Source organism: Lampris incognitus, chromosome 20, assembly GCF_029633865.1.
Source record: "Lampris incognitus isolate fLamInc1 chromosome 20, fLamInc1.hap2, whole genome shotgun sequence".
NCBI classification, from domain to species: Eukaryota; Metazoa; Chordata; class Actinopteri; order Lampriformes; family Lampridae; genus Lampris; species Lampris incognitus.
The window spans coordinates 3,516,091-3,533,036 of NC_079230.1; the positions used below are offsets into that span (position 1 = coordinate 3,516,091).

The following is a 16,946-nucleotide window of genomic DNA, read 5'->3' on the forward strand; positions in this document are numbered from 1 at the left end:
GCAGCATGAACCCGTGACGTTGGAATTCAGACCTGTCTACCTTGAAACATCTCGGTTGCAAGTTGTACTGAACAAAAGTGTGATTACGAGGAAGTCGCTGCGTGTAGTGTTTCTCACTATGACGCGTTTAGGTTTTTTATTTCAAACTTTATTTTGCATTCTCCACGACTTTGGCGCGTGAGGGGCACACCTCCTGTTTTCACCATGTGATTAATTTGTTGTTCACGCCCCGTGTATGACCCGTACGGCAGTGTTGTTGGAAACCATGACACATCATGGAATGTGCACATGGTGTGTTGTAGGGTGTTTACATGAAACCTTCCTCTGCTGGTTCCTCGCATGGTTTGTTTACGTTTTTTCAGCTTTTGTGGTTTCTTTGGTCATCCCCGTGGACTGTATGGTTATCCCCATTTTAATCATCACAAAGCGATGGATTGTGGATGATTACTCAAGCGAAGTCTGCAGGATTGCAGATTTATGCGGGGTGTTCATGCAGTAAGGGTTCAGAGAGTCCATGAAGGAGCCCTGGTGCACTTGCTGGTTTTGCTGTGGGTCAGACGTGTAGATAACCTAGAGATAATTAAAGAAACCCTTTCTTCCCCAGACCCAAACGTTCTTCAGTGGCTCCCTGTGTGTGAGGAGGAGGAGGAGGAGGTTGGTGGAGGTGAGTCTCGTGTGGAGGAGCAGAAGAAAAGAGAGGGAGTCCCGCTGCGTCCCAGAGAAGGTACATCTCCAGTCACTGGCGTAACATATTTATTATGGGCCCTGGTACAAGCAACCCCCCCCCCCCCGTCTCTCACTCACTCGCTCACACACACACCACCACCACCACCACCACCATAGGTGGGTTCGGTAAGTAATTTTAGTAATTTATTTGTATAGCACCTCTCACAGATATACAATCACAAAGTGCTTCACAGCATAAAGTATAACAAATAAAACAGAAATATCAAAGTAACAGACACAGTTTACACAGATGAGTTATTGTAAAGGTCAGTACGTCAAAGATGGGCTACACTTCAGAACCACAGAGAGCGGACGCACGTAACATTGGACTAGGACAATGCATGCAGAAATATTGACGGGCCCCCCCCCCTAGCGACGGGCCCTGGTGCCACTGCACCGGCTGCACCACCTATATTTACACCAGTGTCTCCAGTGTTCTTCTGTTGGAGTGTCTTGATGCACGCTCAGTAATCCAAGTGAGGAAATCACAAAGGTGAGTCAGTTCATCTGGACACAACGGTTACTGGGAGAAACGTTTCATCATCACCGAGGTGACCTCTTCAGTCTCACCTGACTGCAGGTACCCCACCCCTTATAAACAATACAGTGGCATAACCACCCAAACCAGTCACCAATTTTATATGGGCGTGACCATTAACTAGAGTTTCAGTAGCCATGTGTACTACTCACAGAGGATTGGGGACGAGTCCACATCAAGTTCACCAGGGAGGATGTGGAACAGGACAGGGTAGCCTTCTTACACTGTGAAATTACAATTGGTGATGGGGGACATCTGATTGTTGATGTTTACTGTAAACCAACACATACTGATCAGTACTTAAGGTTCGACTCTCATCATCCACTGGAGCACAAACTAGGAGTCATCAGGATGCTGGACCACCGAGCTGACAGCGTCCCCACCGACACAGCAGCCGGGGAAGGGGAGACATCCCACAGTAAACAGGCCCTGGTTAAGTGTGGTTATCCTAACTGGGCGTCTGTCAAAGCCAGGAAGACGCCCCAACAGTGCACCAGCCGATGGAAGAGGGGAGCGTCAACCAGTGATTCTGTATGTGGCGGGAGTGTCAGAACAGTTGAGATGCATGTTTTCCAAACACCACATCTCAGTTGCTTTCAAACCCCAAAACACGCTGCACCAGAAGTTGGTCCACTGCGAGGATCGGGTCCCCCGGCACAAACACAGCAATATAGTGTAGCTGGTAAGTGCCAGGAGGATTGCCCTGACTTGTACATTGGGGAAAATAAACAGACGCTGGTGAAGAGGATGGCACAACACAGAAGAGCTAAGGGCCCAGACACACCAAACCAACTAGCGGTGATGAAGGTCGCCTCACGTCGCCTGCCGTCTGGGCCAAAAAGTAGCACTTGAACCCAGCGCAAAGATTCCAGCCGACGGCCAACTAGCATGTACGTTCTGCACTGATTCGCTAAGCTGAACAGCCAATCAGAGGTGAGCTCTTTCACAGACGGGCTCCGCCCATTCAACACGCTGAATCGGCCGAAAAGCTGCCGACAGGGGGTCTGACTAGTGCCGACGGTGCAGGACACACCGTAAAAACTAGGGTCACATACACTCACTGACGACCCGACATTGGCTGACCGTCAGCCTGGTGTGTCTGGGCCTTATCATGTCAGACCAGGACTCCACAGTCTACACCATCTACAGGCCAGGACTCCACAGTCCACACCATCTACAGGCCAGGACTCCACAGTCTACACCATCTACAGGCCAGGACTCCACAGTCTACACCATCTACAGGCCAGGACTCCACAGTCTACACCATCTACAGGCCAGGACTCCACAGTCTACACCATCTACTGGCCAGGACTCCACAGTCTACACCATCTACAGGCCAGGACTCCAGTCTACACCATCTACAGGCCAGGACTCCACAGTCTACACAATCTACAGGCCAGGACTCCAGTCTACACCATCTACAGGCCAGGACTCCACAGTCTACACCATCTACAGGCCAGGACTCCACAGTCTACACCATCTACAGGCCAGGACTCCACAGTCTACACCATCTACAGGCCAGGACTCCACAGTCTACACCATCTACAGGCCAGGACTCCACAGTCTACACCATCTACTGGCCAGGACTCCACAGTCTACACCATCTACAGGCCAGGACTCCAGTCTACACCATCTACAGGCCAGGACTCCACAGTCTACACCATCTACAGGCCAGGACTCCAGTCTACACCATCTACAGGCCAGGACTCCACAGCCTACACCATCTACTGGCCAGGATTCCACAGTCTACACCATCTACAGGCCAGGACTCTAGTCTACACCATCTACAGGCCAGGACTCCACAGTCTACACCATCTACAGGCCAGGACTCCAGTCTACACCATCTATAGGCCAGGACTCCACAGTCTACACCATCTACAGGCCAGGACTCCACAGTCTACACCATCTACAGGCCAGGACTCCACAGTCTACACCATCTACAGGCCAGGACTCCACAGTCTACACCATCTACAGGCCAGTGGCCACTCTTTCAGGGATGAGGATGTGCACATCCTTGATAGGGAGGAACTACTTGTTTGAACGGGGAGTCAAAGACGCCATCTATGTGAAGAGGGAACAACCATCCCTGAACTGAGGGGGGGGGGGGCTAAGAGTACATCTGTCACCATCTTACAATGCTGTGATAACAACTATTCCCCAGTCCTCTGTGAATAGTACACATGGCCACTGTAACTCTAGTTAATGGTCACACTTATATCTGCATATGAAACTGGTCGTTGGTTTGGGTCGTTATGACACTATTGTTTATAAGGGTGGGGTTCCTGCAGCCACTGTATTGGTTATAAGGGTGAAGGTACCTGCAGTCGCTGTATTGTTTATAAGGGTGGGGTACCTGCAGTCGCTGTATTGTTTATAAGGGTGGGGTACCTGCAGTCACTGTATTGGTTATAAGAGTGAAGGTACCTGCAGTCACTGTATTGTATATAAGAGTGGGGTACCTGCAGTCACTGTATTGGTTATAAGAGTGAAGGTACCTGCAGTCGCTGTATTGGTTATAAGAGTGAAGGTACCTGCAGTCACTGTATTGTTTATAAGGGTGGGGTACCTGCAGTCACTGTATTGGTTATAAGAGTGAAGGTACCTGCAGTCACTGTATTGTTTATAAGGGTGGGGTACCTGCAGTCACTGTATTGTGTATAAGGGTGGGGTACCTACAATCACTGTATTGTGTATAAGGGTGGGGTACCTGCAGCCACTGTACTGTTTATAAGGGTGGGGTACCTGCAGTCACTGTATTGGTTATAAGGGTGAGGTACCTGCAGTCACTGTATTGGTTATAAGGGTGGGGTACCTGCAGTCACTGTATTGGTTATAAGGGTGGGGTACCTGCAGGCACTGTATTGTGTATAAGGGTGGGGTACCTGCAGTCACTGTATGGTTTATAAGGGTGGGGTACCTGCAGTCAGGTGAGACTGAAGAGGTCACTTAGATGATGATGAAGGGTTTCTCCTGATACACGTTGTGTCCAGGTGAACTGGTCCAGCTCTCTGTGATCGGTTATGAATGTCAGCAGAGGAAGATGGAGCCCAGATATGTGAAGCTTGTCATAGCCTGCTGGTGTCTTCTTCCAGTAACATGGATTAAAAAGAAAACAACCCCACGGTTTTGATGCAGCATCTTTCTTTTACTGCTCAGGTGACAAGGACCGAGGAAGTCTGCACCTCTTGTCAACAAATGAGGATGAGGAGGAAGAGTTCGCTGAGGCCCCAGAGCGGTCCCCCATTCAACGTCAGAAGAATCTGGAGGACCCGGATTATCAAATACCTTTAAGGTTCTTGTAGATGTTTGGAACATGATCACCAGATAATGGTTGTTTCCCCGTCAGAGACTGGTAGAGTACACATGCAACTAACAACCACAGACGGGCACACAGCCACATGTAGAGGGTCGCTAACAGTCACATCGCAGGCTTTAACCTTTATATAGTTAAATCTACATTCACCTAGACCCTCAGCAAGCCTCGGCATGGGTGGGTAGTCACTGTTGATGGAAAGGAAAAGCATTCAGTTCATTCAGACGCTGTAAAAAGTATGACAACACATCCAAACTGTGAAGCCCCATGGAAAACACTGCATATTGTACACAGTAATGCATATCTCCAGCACCTGAAACACATTAAGACCCACTTTGGGGCGTCCAGGTGGCGTGGCGGTCTGTTCCGTTGCCTACCAACATGGAGATCGCCGGTTCGAATCCCCATGTTCCCTCCGGCTTGGTCAGGCGTCCCTACAGATACAACTGGCTGTCTGCGGGTGGGAAGCCGGATGTGGGAATGTGTCCTGGTCGCTGCACTAGCGCCTCATCTGGTCGGTCGGGGCACCTGTTCAGGGGGGGAGGGGGAACTGGGGGGAATAGCGTGATCCTCCCACACACTACGTCCCCCTGGTGAAACTCCTCACTGTCAGGTGAAAAGAAGCGGCTGGTGACTCCACATGTATAGTAGGATGCATGTGGTAGTCTGCAGCCCTCCTGGATCAGCAGAGGGGGTGGAGCAGAGACCGGAACGACTCGGAGGAGTGGGGTTATTGGGCGGACACAATTGGGGAGAAAAGGGTGGGGGGGGGTGAGAAAAAAAAGTTCCACGTTGTAGCTAACCGTCGTCTATCTGCTTGTTGTCTCTCAGCGTTCAGTCGGAGAGGAGGAAGCCCAGGAGATCTTGCAGCAGAAAAGCAAGCTCCCACCTCACGTTGAGGGTCTGCATGCTGGAGGACTCCCAGATAAATATGCTCTCAAAAAATGGTATATTTAAAGGGCTCGATTGCCAAATTAAATAGCTTATAACTGGCGCTAAGCTGTAGTCAGCTAAGAGGGGGTACACCGTCTTGACCAGAGGGACCTCTAACCTTGTGAACGAATTCTTTTTTTCAGTGTTAAGGAAATACCCGGTGCGCAAAGTGAAGTGTCCCCTTGGTCTGCAGGAACCCAACTTCCTGGGTTTGCTGAAGACCACCTTCCCTCAGCTGGCTGGAGACAACCAACCTTTTGACACTTTTGCGGCTGACAGGTTCAGGACACTACGTCCTCTCAAACTGGAGAAAATGACAGGGGAGAATATCCACAAGACTCTGAAGTCCACAGGAGCAGGGAGATCTGCCCTGTACATCCGACTGAAGGTAGCTGCCACGAGCACATAGTTAAACCTAGCTAGCTAACACCACTCCATAGCAGGGTGTCCGGATAGAGAAGTGGTCTGTTCCCTTGCCTACCAACAATGGGATCGGTGGTTCAAATCCCCGTGTTACCTCCGGCTTGGTCGGGTGTCCCTACAGATACAACTGGCTGTGTCTGCGGGTGGGAAGCTGGATGTGGGTATTTGTCCTGGTCGCTGCACTAGCGCCTCCTCTGGTCGGTCAGGGCACCTGTTCAGGAAGGAAGGGGAACTGCGGGGAATAGCGTGATCCTCCCATGCGCTACGTCCCCCTCCCCTGGTGAAGGCTAAGTACAATTCGTAGAAGAAGGGGGGGAAAAAATAAAATAATAACGGTAACACTTTAGTATGGGGAACATATTCTAAGTAACAAAAACTTAATTACTGGTGAATTAGTAACGATCAAGATGTCACTTTAGTATGGGGAACATATTCTAAGTAAAAAGACTTAATTACTAGTGAATTAGTAATGATCAAGATGTCACTTTAGTATGGGGAACATATTCTAAGTAACAAAAACTTAATTACTAGTGAATTAGTAATGATGAAGATGTCACTTTAGTATGGGGAACATATTCTAAGTAACAAAAACTTAATTACTAGTGAATTAGTAATGATCAAGATGTCACTTTAGTATGGGGAACATATTCTAAGTAACAACAACTTAATTACTAGTGAATTAGTAATGATCAAGATGTCACTTTAGTATGGGGAACATATTCTAAGTAACAAAAACTTAATTACTAGTGAATTAGTAATGATCAAGATGTCACTTTAGTATGGGGAACATATTCTAAAAACTTAATTACTAGTGAATTAGTAATGATCAAGATGTCACTTTAGTATGGGGAACATATTCTAAGTAACAAAAACTTAATTACTAGTGAATTAGTAATGATCAAGATGTCATTTTAGTATGGGGAACATATTCTAAGTAACAAAAACTTAATTACTAGTGAATTAGTAATGATGAAGATGTCACTTTAGTATGGGGAACATATTCTAAGTAACAAACACTTAATTACTAGTGAATTAGTAATGATCAAGATGTCACTTTAGTATGGGGAACATATGCTAAGTAACAAAAACTTAATTACTAGTGAATTAGTAATGATCAAGATGTCACTTTAGTATGGGGAACATATTCTAAGTAACAAAAACTTAATTACTAGTGAATTAGTAATGATCAAGATGTCACTTTAGTATGGGGAACATATGCTAAGTAACAACAACTTAATTACTAGTGAATTAGTAATGATCAAGATGTCACTTTAGTATGGGGAACATATTCTAAGTAACAAAAACTTAATTACTAGTGAATTAGTAATGATCAAGATGTCACTTTAGTATGGGGAACATATGCTAAGTAACAACAACTTAATTACTAGTGAATTAGTAATGATCAAGATGTCACTTTAGTATGGGGAACATATGCTAAGTAACAAAAACTTAATTACTAGTGAATTAGTAATGATCAAGATGTCACTTTAGTATGGGGAACATATGCTAAGTAACAAAAACTTAATTACTAGTGAATTAGTAATGATCAAGATGTCACTTTAGTATGGGGAACATATTCTAAGTAACAAAAACTTAATTACTAGTGAATTAGTAATGATCAAGATGTCACTTTAGTATGGGGAACATATGCTAAGTAACAACAACTTAATTACTAGTGAATTAGTAATGATCAAGATGTCACTTTAGTATGGGGAACATATTCTAAGTAACAAAAACTTAATTACTAGTGAATTAGTAATGATCAAGATGTCACTTTAGTATGGGGAACATATGCTAAGTAACAACAACTTAATTACTAGTGAATTAGTAATGATCAAGATGTCACTTTAGTATGGGGAACATATGCTAAGTAACAACAACTTAATTACTAGTGAATTAGTAATGATCAGGATGTCACTTTAGTATGGGGAACATATTCTAAGTAACAAAAACTTAATTTAGAGTAATGTAACACTATGAACACTTGTAGTTGTGTGTGTTGTTATGTAAGAACAGAGCATATTCATTAAGTGTTAGTAAGGGAGAATAACTCTTCTTGTGGTACTACCACCTTATAAAGGCCATACTAAGCAAAGCATATTGAGATGGTACTACTAATAAGCAATACTTCTGAGGTTATAGAGGGACAACTCATAGTTAATGGCTTACTGGTTGTATAATAAGGCCATGCAGAATAAGGCATTAATGAGTACGTAATAATGACCAATTAAGAGCCAATATGTTGCTAATTTGCATGCTAATACGCACCTAATTAATGGTGACTATGTTCCCCATACTAAAGTGTTACCATAATAACAACTCCATAGCAGCTGTCTTCAAATCAACACAAGTCAGTAGGTAACTTTTAAATGGTTCCAAAAACGGCAAAAGAAAACACAGTTCCGTACAGCTCCTGCAGCGTAATCCAAGTCCTCTGAAGCCTGAAGCATCGAAAGTACAGAAGACTTCCATTTGCGTTGTTATTTAGCACAAATCTTGTTTACTTGTTGTATTTCATAAGTCGTTGCTCATGTGTACCCAGGCCTTGCGCATCCTCTCTGACCAAACGGGGCGGAAGTGGCAACAAGTCAAGCCAGTTTTATTTGTTTACTTCATTTTATCGCAAATTACAAATTTACTTCAGTGGGCTTTACAGCAATACAATACACTGTCCTCAGACCTTCACATCAGAAAAGAACAACTCCCTAAACCACTTTTAACGGGGAGAAAGAATAGGAAGAAGCCTCAGGGAGAGCAACAGAGGAGGATCTCTCTCCCGAGACGCACAACGTGCAATGGATAATAATAATAATGATAATAATTACATTTATATAGCACTTTTCTAGACACCCACATCTCTTCACATTGAAGGGGGAAACTCACTTCAAACACTACCAGTGCGTAGCACCACCCAGGTGATGCACAGCAGCCATTTTGTGCCAGAACGCTCACCACACGTCAGCTTGAGGTGGAGATGGAGGAACCATTGAGCTGGTTACGTGGGGGATGATCAGGTGGCCAGATGGAGAGAGCCAGGTTGGGAATGTTGCCCGGACACCGGGGAACCTCCTACTCTTTGTGTCATGGGGTCTTTAATGACCGCAGTGAGTTTTTCTCCCCAATTGTATCCGGCCAATTACCCCACTCTCCCGAGCCGTCCCGGTCTCTGCTCCACCCCCTCTGCTGATCCGGGGAGGGCTGCAGACTACCACATGCCTCCTCCCATACATGTGGAGTCACCAGCCGCTTCTTTTCACCTGACAGTGAGGAGTTTCACCAGGGGGACGTAGCACGTGGGAGGATCACGGTTCCCCCTCCCCCCTGAACAGGCACCCCGACCGACCAGAGGAGGCGCTAGTGCAGCGACCAGGGCACATACCCACATCCGGCTTCCTACCCGCAGACACAGCCAATTGTGTCTGTAGGGACGCCCGACCAAGCCGGAGGTAACACGGGGATTCGAACCAGCGATCCCCGTGTTGGTAGGCAACGGAATAGACCGCCACGCTACCCGGACGCCTGATCATTTTTTCCCTCTTAAATTCAGTGCAGTATTTATCAAACCGGGGTCCTTGATAGAGTCCACAAAGACTTTCACAAAATGTAAAGGTTATCAAGAGCAAAAATGTCCCTGAGAGACTGGTGATAAAATGTTTTAAAATTCAATTCTGTGACATGAAACCTTTTGACAGCCTCTGATAATGAGTTCAGTCAACCGAGCTCTCAAGTTACCGACCTTTTGCTGTAATGACAAGCTGTTAATCACTTTGAGGAAGAGAATGAGGTACTTTTCTAACACATTTTTACTTTCTTTTAGGCAGAGCAGGAGCATCTACATCCTCCACAGCAAGCAGACAATGTCATCTCCGTCTCTTCCACACCTCTTTCATACTCAAGGTAATGAAAAGGAAGACGGGAATGTTCTAAATCTACTACTACTACTACTACTACTACTACTTTCAGCTGCTCCCGTTAGGGGGCGCCACAGCGGATCATCCGTTTCCATCTCCTCCTGTCCTCTGCATCTTCCTCCGTCACACCAGCCACCTGCATGTCCTCCCTCACCACATCCATACACCTCCTCTTTGGCCTTCCTCTTCTCCTCTTCCCTGGCAGCTCCATATTCAGCATCCTTCTCCCAGTATACCCAGCATCTCTCCTCCACACATGTCCACACCATCTCCATCTTGTCTTTCTTGCTTTGTCTCCAAACCGTCCAACCTGAGCTGTCCCTCTAATATACTCGTTCCTAATCCTGTCCTTCTTCATCACTCCCAGTGAAAATCTTATCATCTTCATCTCTGCCACCTCCTGCTCCTCCTCCTGTCTTTTCATCAGTGCCACTGTCTCCAAACCATACAACATAGCTGGTCTCACTACCATCTTGTAAACCTTCCCTTTAACTCTTGCTGGTACCCTTCTGTCACACATCACTCCTGACACTCTTCTCCACCCACTCCACCCTGCCTGCACTCTCTTCTTCACCTCTCTACTGCACTCCCAGTTACTTTGAACAGTTGACCCCAAGTATTTAAACTCATACACCTTCATCACCTCTACTCCTTGCATCCTCACCATTCCACATTCCTCCCTCTCATCAACACATAGGTATTCTGTCTTGCTCCTGCTGACTTTCATTTCTCTTCTCTCCAGTGCATACCTCCACCTCTCCAGGCTCTGAAACGTTTCTCTCTCAATGTCTTCATGCATGCTCAATAATCCAAGTAAGAAAATCACAGAAAGTTGAATCAGTTCATCAGGACACAACATCTATTGAGAGAAATGTTTCATTATCATCTAAGTGACCTCTTCAGTCTCACCTGACTGCATTTGTCCCCACCCTTATAAACAATACAGTTGCATAACGACTGAAGCCTACGATCAGCTTCATATGCAAATTGGCAAACTCTAGTTAATGGTCACACCTACTTGCATATGAAACTGGTCGTTGGTTTGGGTCGTTATGCCACTGTATTGTTTATAAGGGTGGGGACACCTGCAGTCAGTTGAGACTGAAAGGGTCACTTAGATGATGATGAAACGTTTCTGTCAATAAACGTTGTGTCCAGATGAACTGATTCAACCGTCTGTGAGGATGAGAAGTTGCTGTAGAATTAAAGGTATTTACAGGGTAGTGCAGGCTTTGTGCAAAGTGTCCATGTACAGAGGGCACAGTAGGACAGATAGATTTATTGCACCGTGAGTGTGTGTGTTTATATGTGGGTGTATGTCGTGGTGTGGAGAGAGGGTTAAAGGGGGTGGGGGTGGGGCAGTGTCAGTATGTGTGGTTGTCTGGGGGCTTGTTGGAAAGGCCTACCACTGTGGGGAAGAAGCTGTTCTTTTGGTGCAAGGTTCTGGTTTTTACAGACCCTAACCTCTTGCCAGAGGGGAGTGTTTTGAAGAGACCACGGCCTGGGTGGGAAGGGTTGACCATGATCTTTCCTGCTCGCCGCAGTGTCCTTGAGGTGTACAGGTCCTGAAGGACTGGCAGGTTGCAGCCAATCACCCTATCAGCAGAGCAAATGATACGCTGCAGTCTGCCCCTGTCCTTGGCAGTGGCAGCAGCGTACCAGATAGTGATGGAGGAAGTGAGGGTGGACTCAATGATGGTGGTGTAAAAACGCACCAACACTGGCTTTAGCAGTTTGAACTTCTTCAGCTGCCGCAGGAAGTACAACCTCCGCTATGCCTTCTTAGTGAGGGAGCTGCACTTGAGGTCTTGGTTGATGATGGTGCCCAGGAAGCGGAAGGATTCCACACTGTTCACTGGGGAGCCACACAGGGTGATGGGGGTGGGTGAGGGTGTGATCATTCTGAAGTTCACAACCATCTCCTCTGTCTTTAGAGTATTGAGCGCTAAGTCATTTTGATCTCTCCAGGACACCAGATGTTCAATCTTCTGCCTGTAGGCAGACTCATCCCCACCAGAGATGAGCCCAATGAGGGTGGTGTCGTCAGCAAACTTCAGGAACTTGACCTGACTGGTGACTGGAGGTGCAGCTATTTGTATACAGGGAGATGATTAGAGGTGAAAGGACATAGCCTTGAGGGGAACCGGTGCGGATGGACCGGGAGTCAGACGTGTTTCCCCAGATTCACATGCTGCTTCTTGTCAGATAGGAAATCGGTGATCCACCTATAGGTGGAGTCAGGCATGTGCAGTTGTGAAAACTTGTCCTGCAGCAGATCCGGGATGATGGTGTTGAGGGTGGAGCTGAAATCCTCAAACAGGATCCTGGCATAGGTTCCTGCAGAGTCCAGGTGCTGAAGGATGAAGTGGAGTGCTCACACCCATATTTGCATATGAAACTGGTCAATGGTTTTGGTTGTTAGGCAATTGTATAGTACTGTGTTGTTCATAAGGGTGGGGATGCCTGCAGTCAGTTTAGACCAGGGGTGGCTAACCATGTGCCATGGAGAGCCACGTGTATGCAGGTTTTCATTCCAACCTGACTCCACACCAGGTGATTTCCCTGATACAGTCTTCCTCTTTGGTTGAAATGTTGCTAATCAGTGAAATCACCTGGTGTGGAGTCCGGCTGGAATGAAAACCTGCATACATGTGGCTCTCCATGGCACACGGTTAGCCACCACTGGTTTAGACTGAAGAGGTCACTTAGTTGAGCGATGAAAGGTGTCTGTCAATAAATGTATCCAGATGAACTGATTCAACCTTCTTTGACATGGGGAGAGTTGTCATTGGGGAAGGGTAGGAGGGGGCCCCCAAGGTGGGCAGTTGTGGAGAAGCCTGGGCCCCTGCTGAGGTGGGGGAGGAGGAGCTGGTGGATCGAGTGATGGGGGATGGTGTCGGGACTGACCCACTGTCTTTCAAATAGACAATAGTGCTCATTCAGATCATTGGCCAGGCACAAGTCATTAGTGGAGTGGGGGGCTTTCGGTTTGTAGTTGGTGAGCTTCTAGACAGAGGCTGAGTTGTTGAAATTTCTCAGAGTAGCCTTTATGCGTGCTTAATAATCCAGTTAAGGAAATCAAAGAAGGTTGAATAAATTCATCTGGACACAACGTTTACGTTTCATCACTCACGTAAGCGACCTCTTCAGTCTCAACTGACTGCAGGTATCCCCACCCTTATAAACAAAACGGTGGCATGATGACCGAAACCAACGACCAGTTTCATATGCAGTCAGTTTAGACTGAAGAAGTCATTTAGATGAGTGATGAAATGTATCTGTCAATAAACGCTGTGTCCAGATGAACTGATTATACCTTCTTTGATCAGAGTACAGTCGTTTAGCATGTCTCACTGCCTTGCTAAGCCTATCGTTAGACTCTTTAAACCAGACCTTTAAACCCCTTAAGTTATGTCCACAATTATGAGGATGAGCATCCTCATCCTCATAATTGTGGCCGTAACTTGATATGTGCAACTTGAAACTTGTCACCCGTGTGCTGGTAGGTGCAGGTGAACGTTTGTCGACATGCCTCCGCAGGTTGTTGACATTTATCCATGGTAAATCTTGTAGGCATCACAAAAAATATGCCGTTGTCAATAGCACACGCCAACAAATAGGAAACTGGTATGACCGCTGCAGTAGAAACCGGAAGTCAGTGGACTACGGTTATGCACAGAGCAGATTGTACTTGGTCAATTATCCAACTGTTCCAAGCCACTCCTCTGGTCACTGCTCCACCCCCTCCGCTGATCCGGGGAGGGCTGCAGACGACCACATGCCTCCTTCAATACATGTGGAGTCACCAGATGCTTCTTTTCACCTGACAGTGAGGAGTTTCACCAGGGGCACATAGCACGTGGGAGCATGTGGTTTTTAATTTATTAATAAAAAGTTGGTGAAACATAACTTATTTTGGCTTTGAGAACATACTGTCAGAGCTTGTGGGTTCACAAAAGTAATCTTGTTCAGGAGCAGATGTGTGAGTGTCTTTTATAATCCAGAAATTAGTGATGACCCTCAAGGAGGTTGAACACTTTTTCAAGGCACTGTATATTGATGATCTGGAGACACACAGAATCAATCAGTCATTAAATTCTTTATGTGTGCTCTCAGGTCAGAGACCAGCCAGATTCACAATGAAGAAAGTGACAGCAGGGTCCCCCAAGACAGAAACTTTACAAAACCACAACAACAACGGATAGGCTCAGAAGAAGATGATGTCGTAGACGGTGGAGTATCAGATCCTGCTAACGGTGACCATAACAGTGGAAGGGATCAGAAACAGGATGACAGTGCTGAGCCAATTGACAGAGGAGATGATGGCTGGAAACAGAACGAGAGTGATGAGGACCTGAAGGAGAATGAAAATGAATCATGGTCACCCAAAACAGCAAGGAAGCGTTGCATCAAGCAACGTGGACAAGGAGCCAAGAGCAGGAAATCAGTAGAAATGTCTCAAGAGGAGTCTATTAAGCAAAATAACCCCACTCTGGCTTGCAGAGTCTGTGGAGCTCTGCATGGATCAGTAACCATTTTGATCAAACACGCCTGGAGTCACCTGGAAGCTCCTGGACATCTTTGTGGGGCATGTGGAGAACCTGCAGAATCTGCAAAGGCTTTGGAGAATCATCTTCAAAGTCACCAGAAAACGTACAATTGTCACATTTGTGGGAAGTTGTACCTCAGCATTGTGCCATTCAGAAGCCACGTAGCTGCTCACAAAGGGACTAAACCGTATAAATGTGGTGTTTGCCACAAGGAATTTTCTCTAAAGTCATCTTTTAAGATTCATGAGAAGATCCATGTGATAAATAAACCACACAAATGTGATGTTTGCCATAAAGCTTTTGTTTTAAAGAGAGAGGTCGAAGCTCACCGCAGGATCCACATGGGTGGCAAGTCTTTCTGCTGCAGCCTGTGCGGTAAATCTCTCAGCGACCTGAGATCATTGTCTCACCACATGCTGCTCCACAGGGGGGAAAAGTGCCACAGCTGCAAGGTATGCGGGAAAAGCTTCACACTTCTGAAAGGATTAAAATCACATGAGAAAATTCACACAACAAGGGAGAAAACATACCTCTGCCATGTTTGCTGCAAAGCATTCCTGACAAAGGAACAGTTGAACGCTCACATGAGAACACACACCAAGGAGAGACCGTACCGTTGCAGCGAATGTGGCAAAGACTTCGTGTACAAGGGATCACTAATCATTCACACGAGGAGCCACACTGGAGAGATGCCATACAGCTGCCAAAAATGTGGGCGTTATTTTAGAGCTAAGAATTATTACACCCGACATCTGAGAGTGCATTCTGGCCTGAAGCCATATATCTGTAACGTCTGTGGGAAAGCATGCTCTGTGGCAGAACACCTGCGGCTCCACATGAGGACTCACACTGGGGAGAGACCATACAAGTGCACCGTCTGCCTCAAAGACTTTACCCAGAGCCACTGCCTCAAAACGCACATGAAGATCCACCAGGCGGGGGAGAGCTCAACATCAGCAGGCTCCGTGTCCTGAAGCAAGTCAAGGCAAGTCAACAGTGAACGTTGTGTCCAGATGAACTGATTCAGCTTTCTTTGGTTTTCTTGCCTGGATTGTTGGGCATACGTGGGGACATTTTGACTCATTTCGGTGGGTGAGGGGGGGGGTGCCTTGAACTTGTGTGGGGCGTTTCTGTTGCTAAAACGTTGTATCCAGCCTCCTGTCTTTTCACCAGTGCCACTGTCTCCAAACCATACAACATAGCTGGTCTCACTACCATCTTGTAAACCTTCCCTTTAACTCTTGCTGGTACCCTTCTGTCACACATCACTCCTGACACTCTTCTCCACCCACTCCACCCTGCCTGCACTCTCTTCTTCACCTCTCTACTGCACTCCCCGTTACTTTGGACAGTTGACCCCAAGTATTTAAACTCATACATCTTCGTCACCTCTACTCCTTGCATCCTCATCATCCCACATTCCTCCCTCTCATTCACACATAGGTATTCTGTCTTGCTCCTCCTGACTTTCATTCCTCTCTCTCTCCAGTGCATACCGCTGCACATCACAATTTCATCCGCAAACATCATAGTCCATTTTTATTCAAACAACTCTGTGTCTGAAATCACCCCCTACCTGCTATATAGTGCACTATAGTCACCTTTCTCCAATTTTGTGACTGAATTTTAACTTTAGAGACATGGACCCTGCAACAGTACTAAGATTAAAAACGGATTTCTTACATTATCCCCTACAACCCAAAGCGAAGGAAATCCATTTTAAATTAATAAATGATATATATCCCTCCAATGAATGTCTTTGGTTAAGATTCAATTTTGAAAATAATGTGTTCATTTTGCAATTCAGGTATTGAAACCACGGAGCACATTTTCTACACATGTTGTCACTCCCAACTATTTTGGAAACCAACGGAGGAATGGTTTAAACCGAAGAATGTAGTATCTGTTGAACTCGGATCACATGTGGATGTACTGCGTGGACTGGTGATGAACGAGAAAAGAGAAAATCTGATGATTAACACAATTCTCATACTGGCAAATCATTACACACACAAATCTGTATTTAGGAAAACTCCACCCGTTTTCAGTGCTTTTGGTAAGGAATTTGGACTGTTGTAAATCCCTGAAACGTGTGCAGATAAAATCTGCACAAGAACTGCTGAAATGTGCACAATCTTACAGCTCAGTAGACCCTGAATGTATCAACCTCTAATTCAGTGGTTCTCAACCTTTTTGGGGTCCTGGACCCCCTGCATATTTTTGATCTACCCTGAGGACCCCTCCACCTGATCTTGGGGGAGGGGGGTTGCAATTTGATAGAAACAGTAGAAACTGCATTTTAAATTGCATTATAGCATTTATTCACTCTTTTGGGCAAAAATAAGAGCTTTCAGTTGTAAGTTAGATATATGTAACAAAACAGAATTCTTATGCAGTAACTTTTAACAATGCAAACGGGAGCGAGATCTCTTATTAAAATACAATAGATTACACTTGTGAAACAGATGTAATTAGAGAAAAAAGTCCTGTTACCCTTTATAGTTTAGGTAGATAAAGGTCTCAGTCACATTTGAGTAAAATAATCCTATTTC

At 45.9% G+C, this 16,946-nt stretch overlaps 1 protein-coding gene across 1 annotated transcript; it reads left to right on the forward strand.

The window, feature by feature from the left end:
* Positions 1-477: 477 nt before the first annotated feature.
* LOC130130933 (zinc finger protein 165-like) lies at positions 478-15,368 on the forward strand. Its single transcript, XM_056300799.1, has 8 exons — positions 478-724; positions 4,421-4,556; positions 5,409-5,524; positions 5,654-5,898; positions 9,751-9,830; positions 13,961-14,348; positions 14,706-14,846; positions 15,171-15,368. Exons 1-8 carry the CDS (start codon positions 478-480, stop codon positions 15,366-15,368), a joined length of 1,551 nt encoding a protein of 516 aa, XP_056156774.1.
* The last annotated feature ends 1,578 nt before the right edge of the window (positions 15,369-16,946 follow it).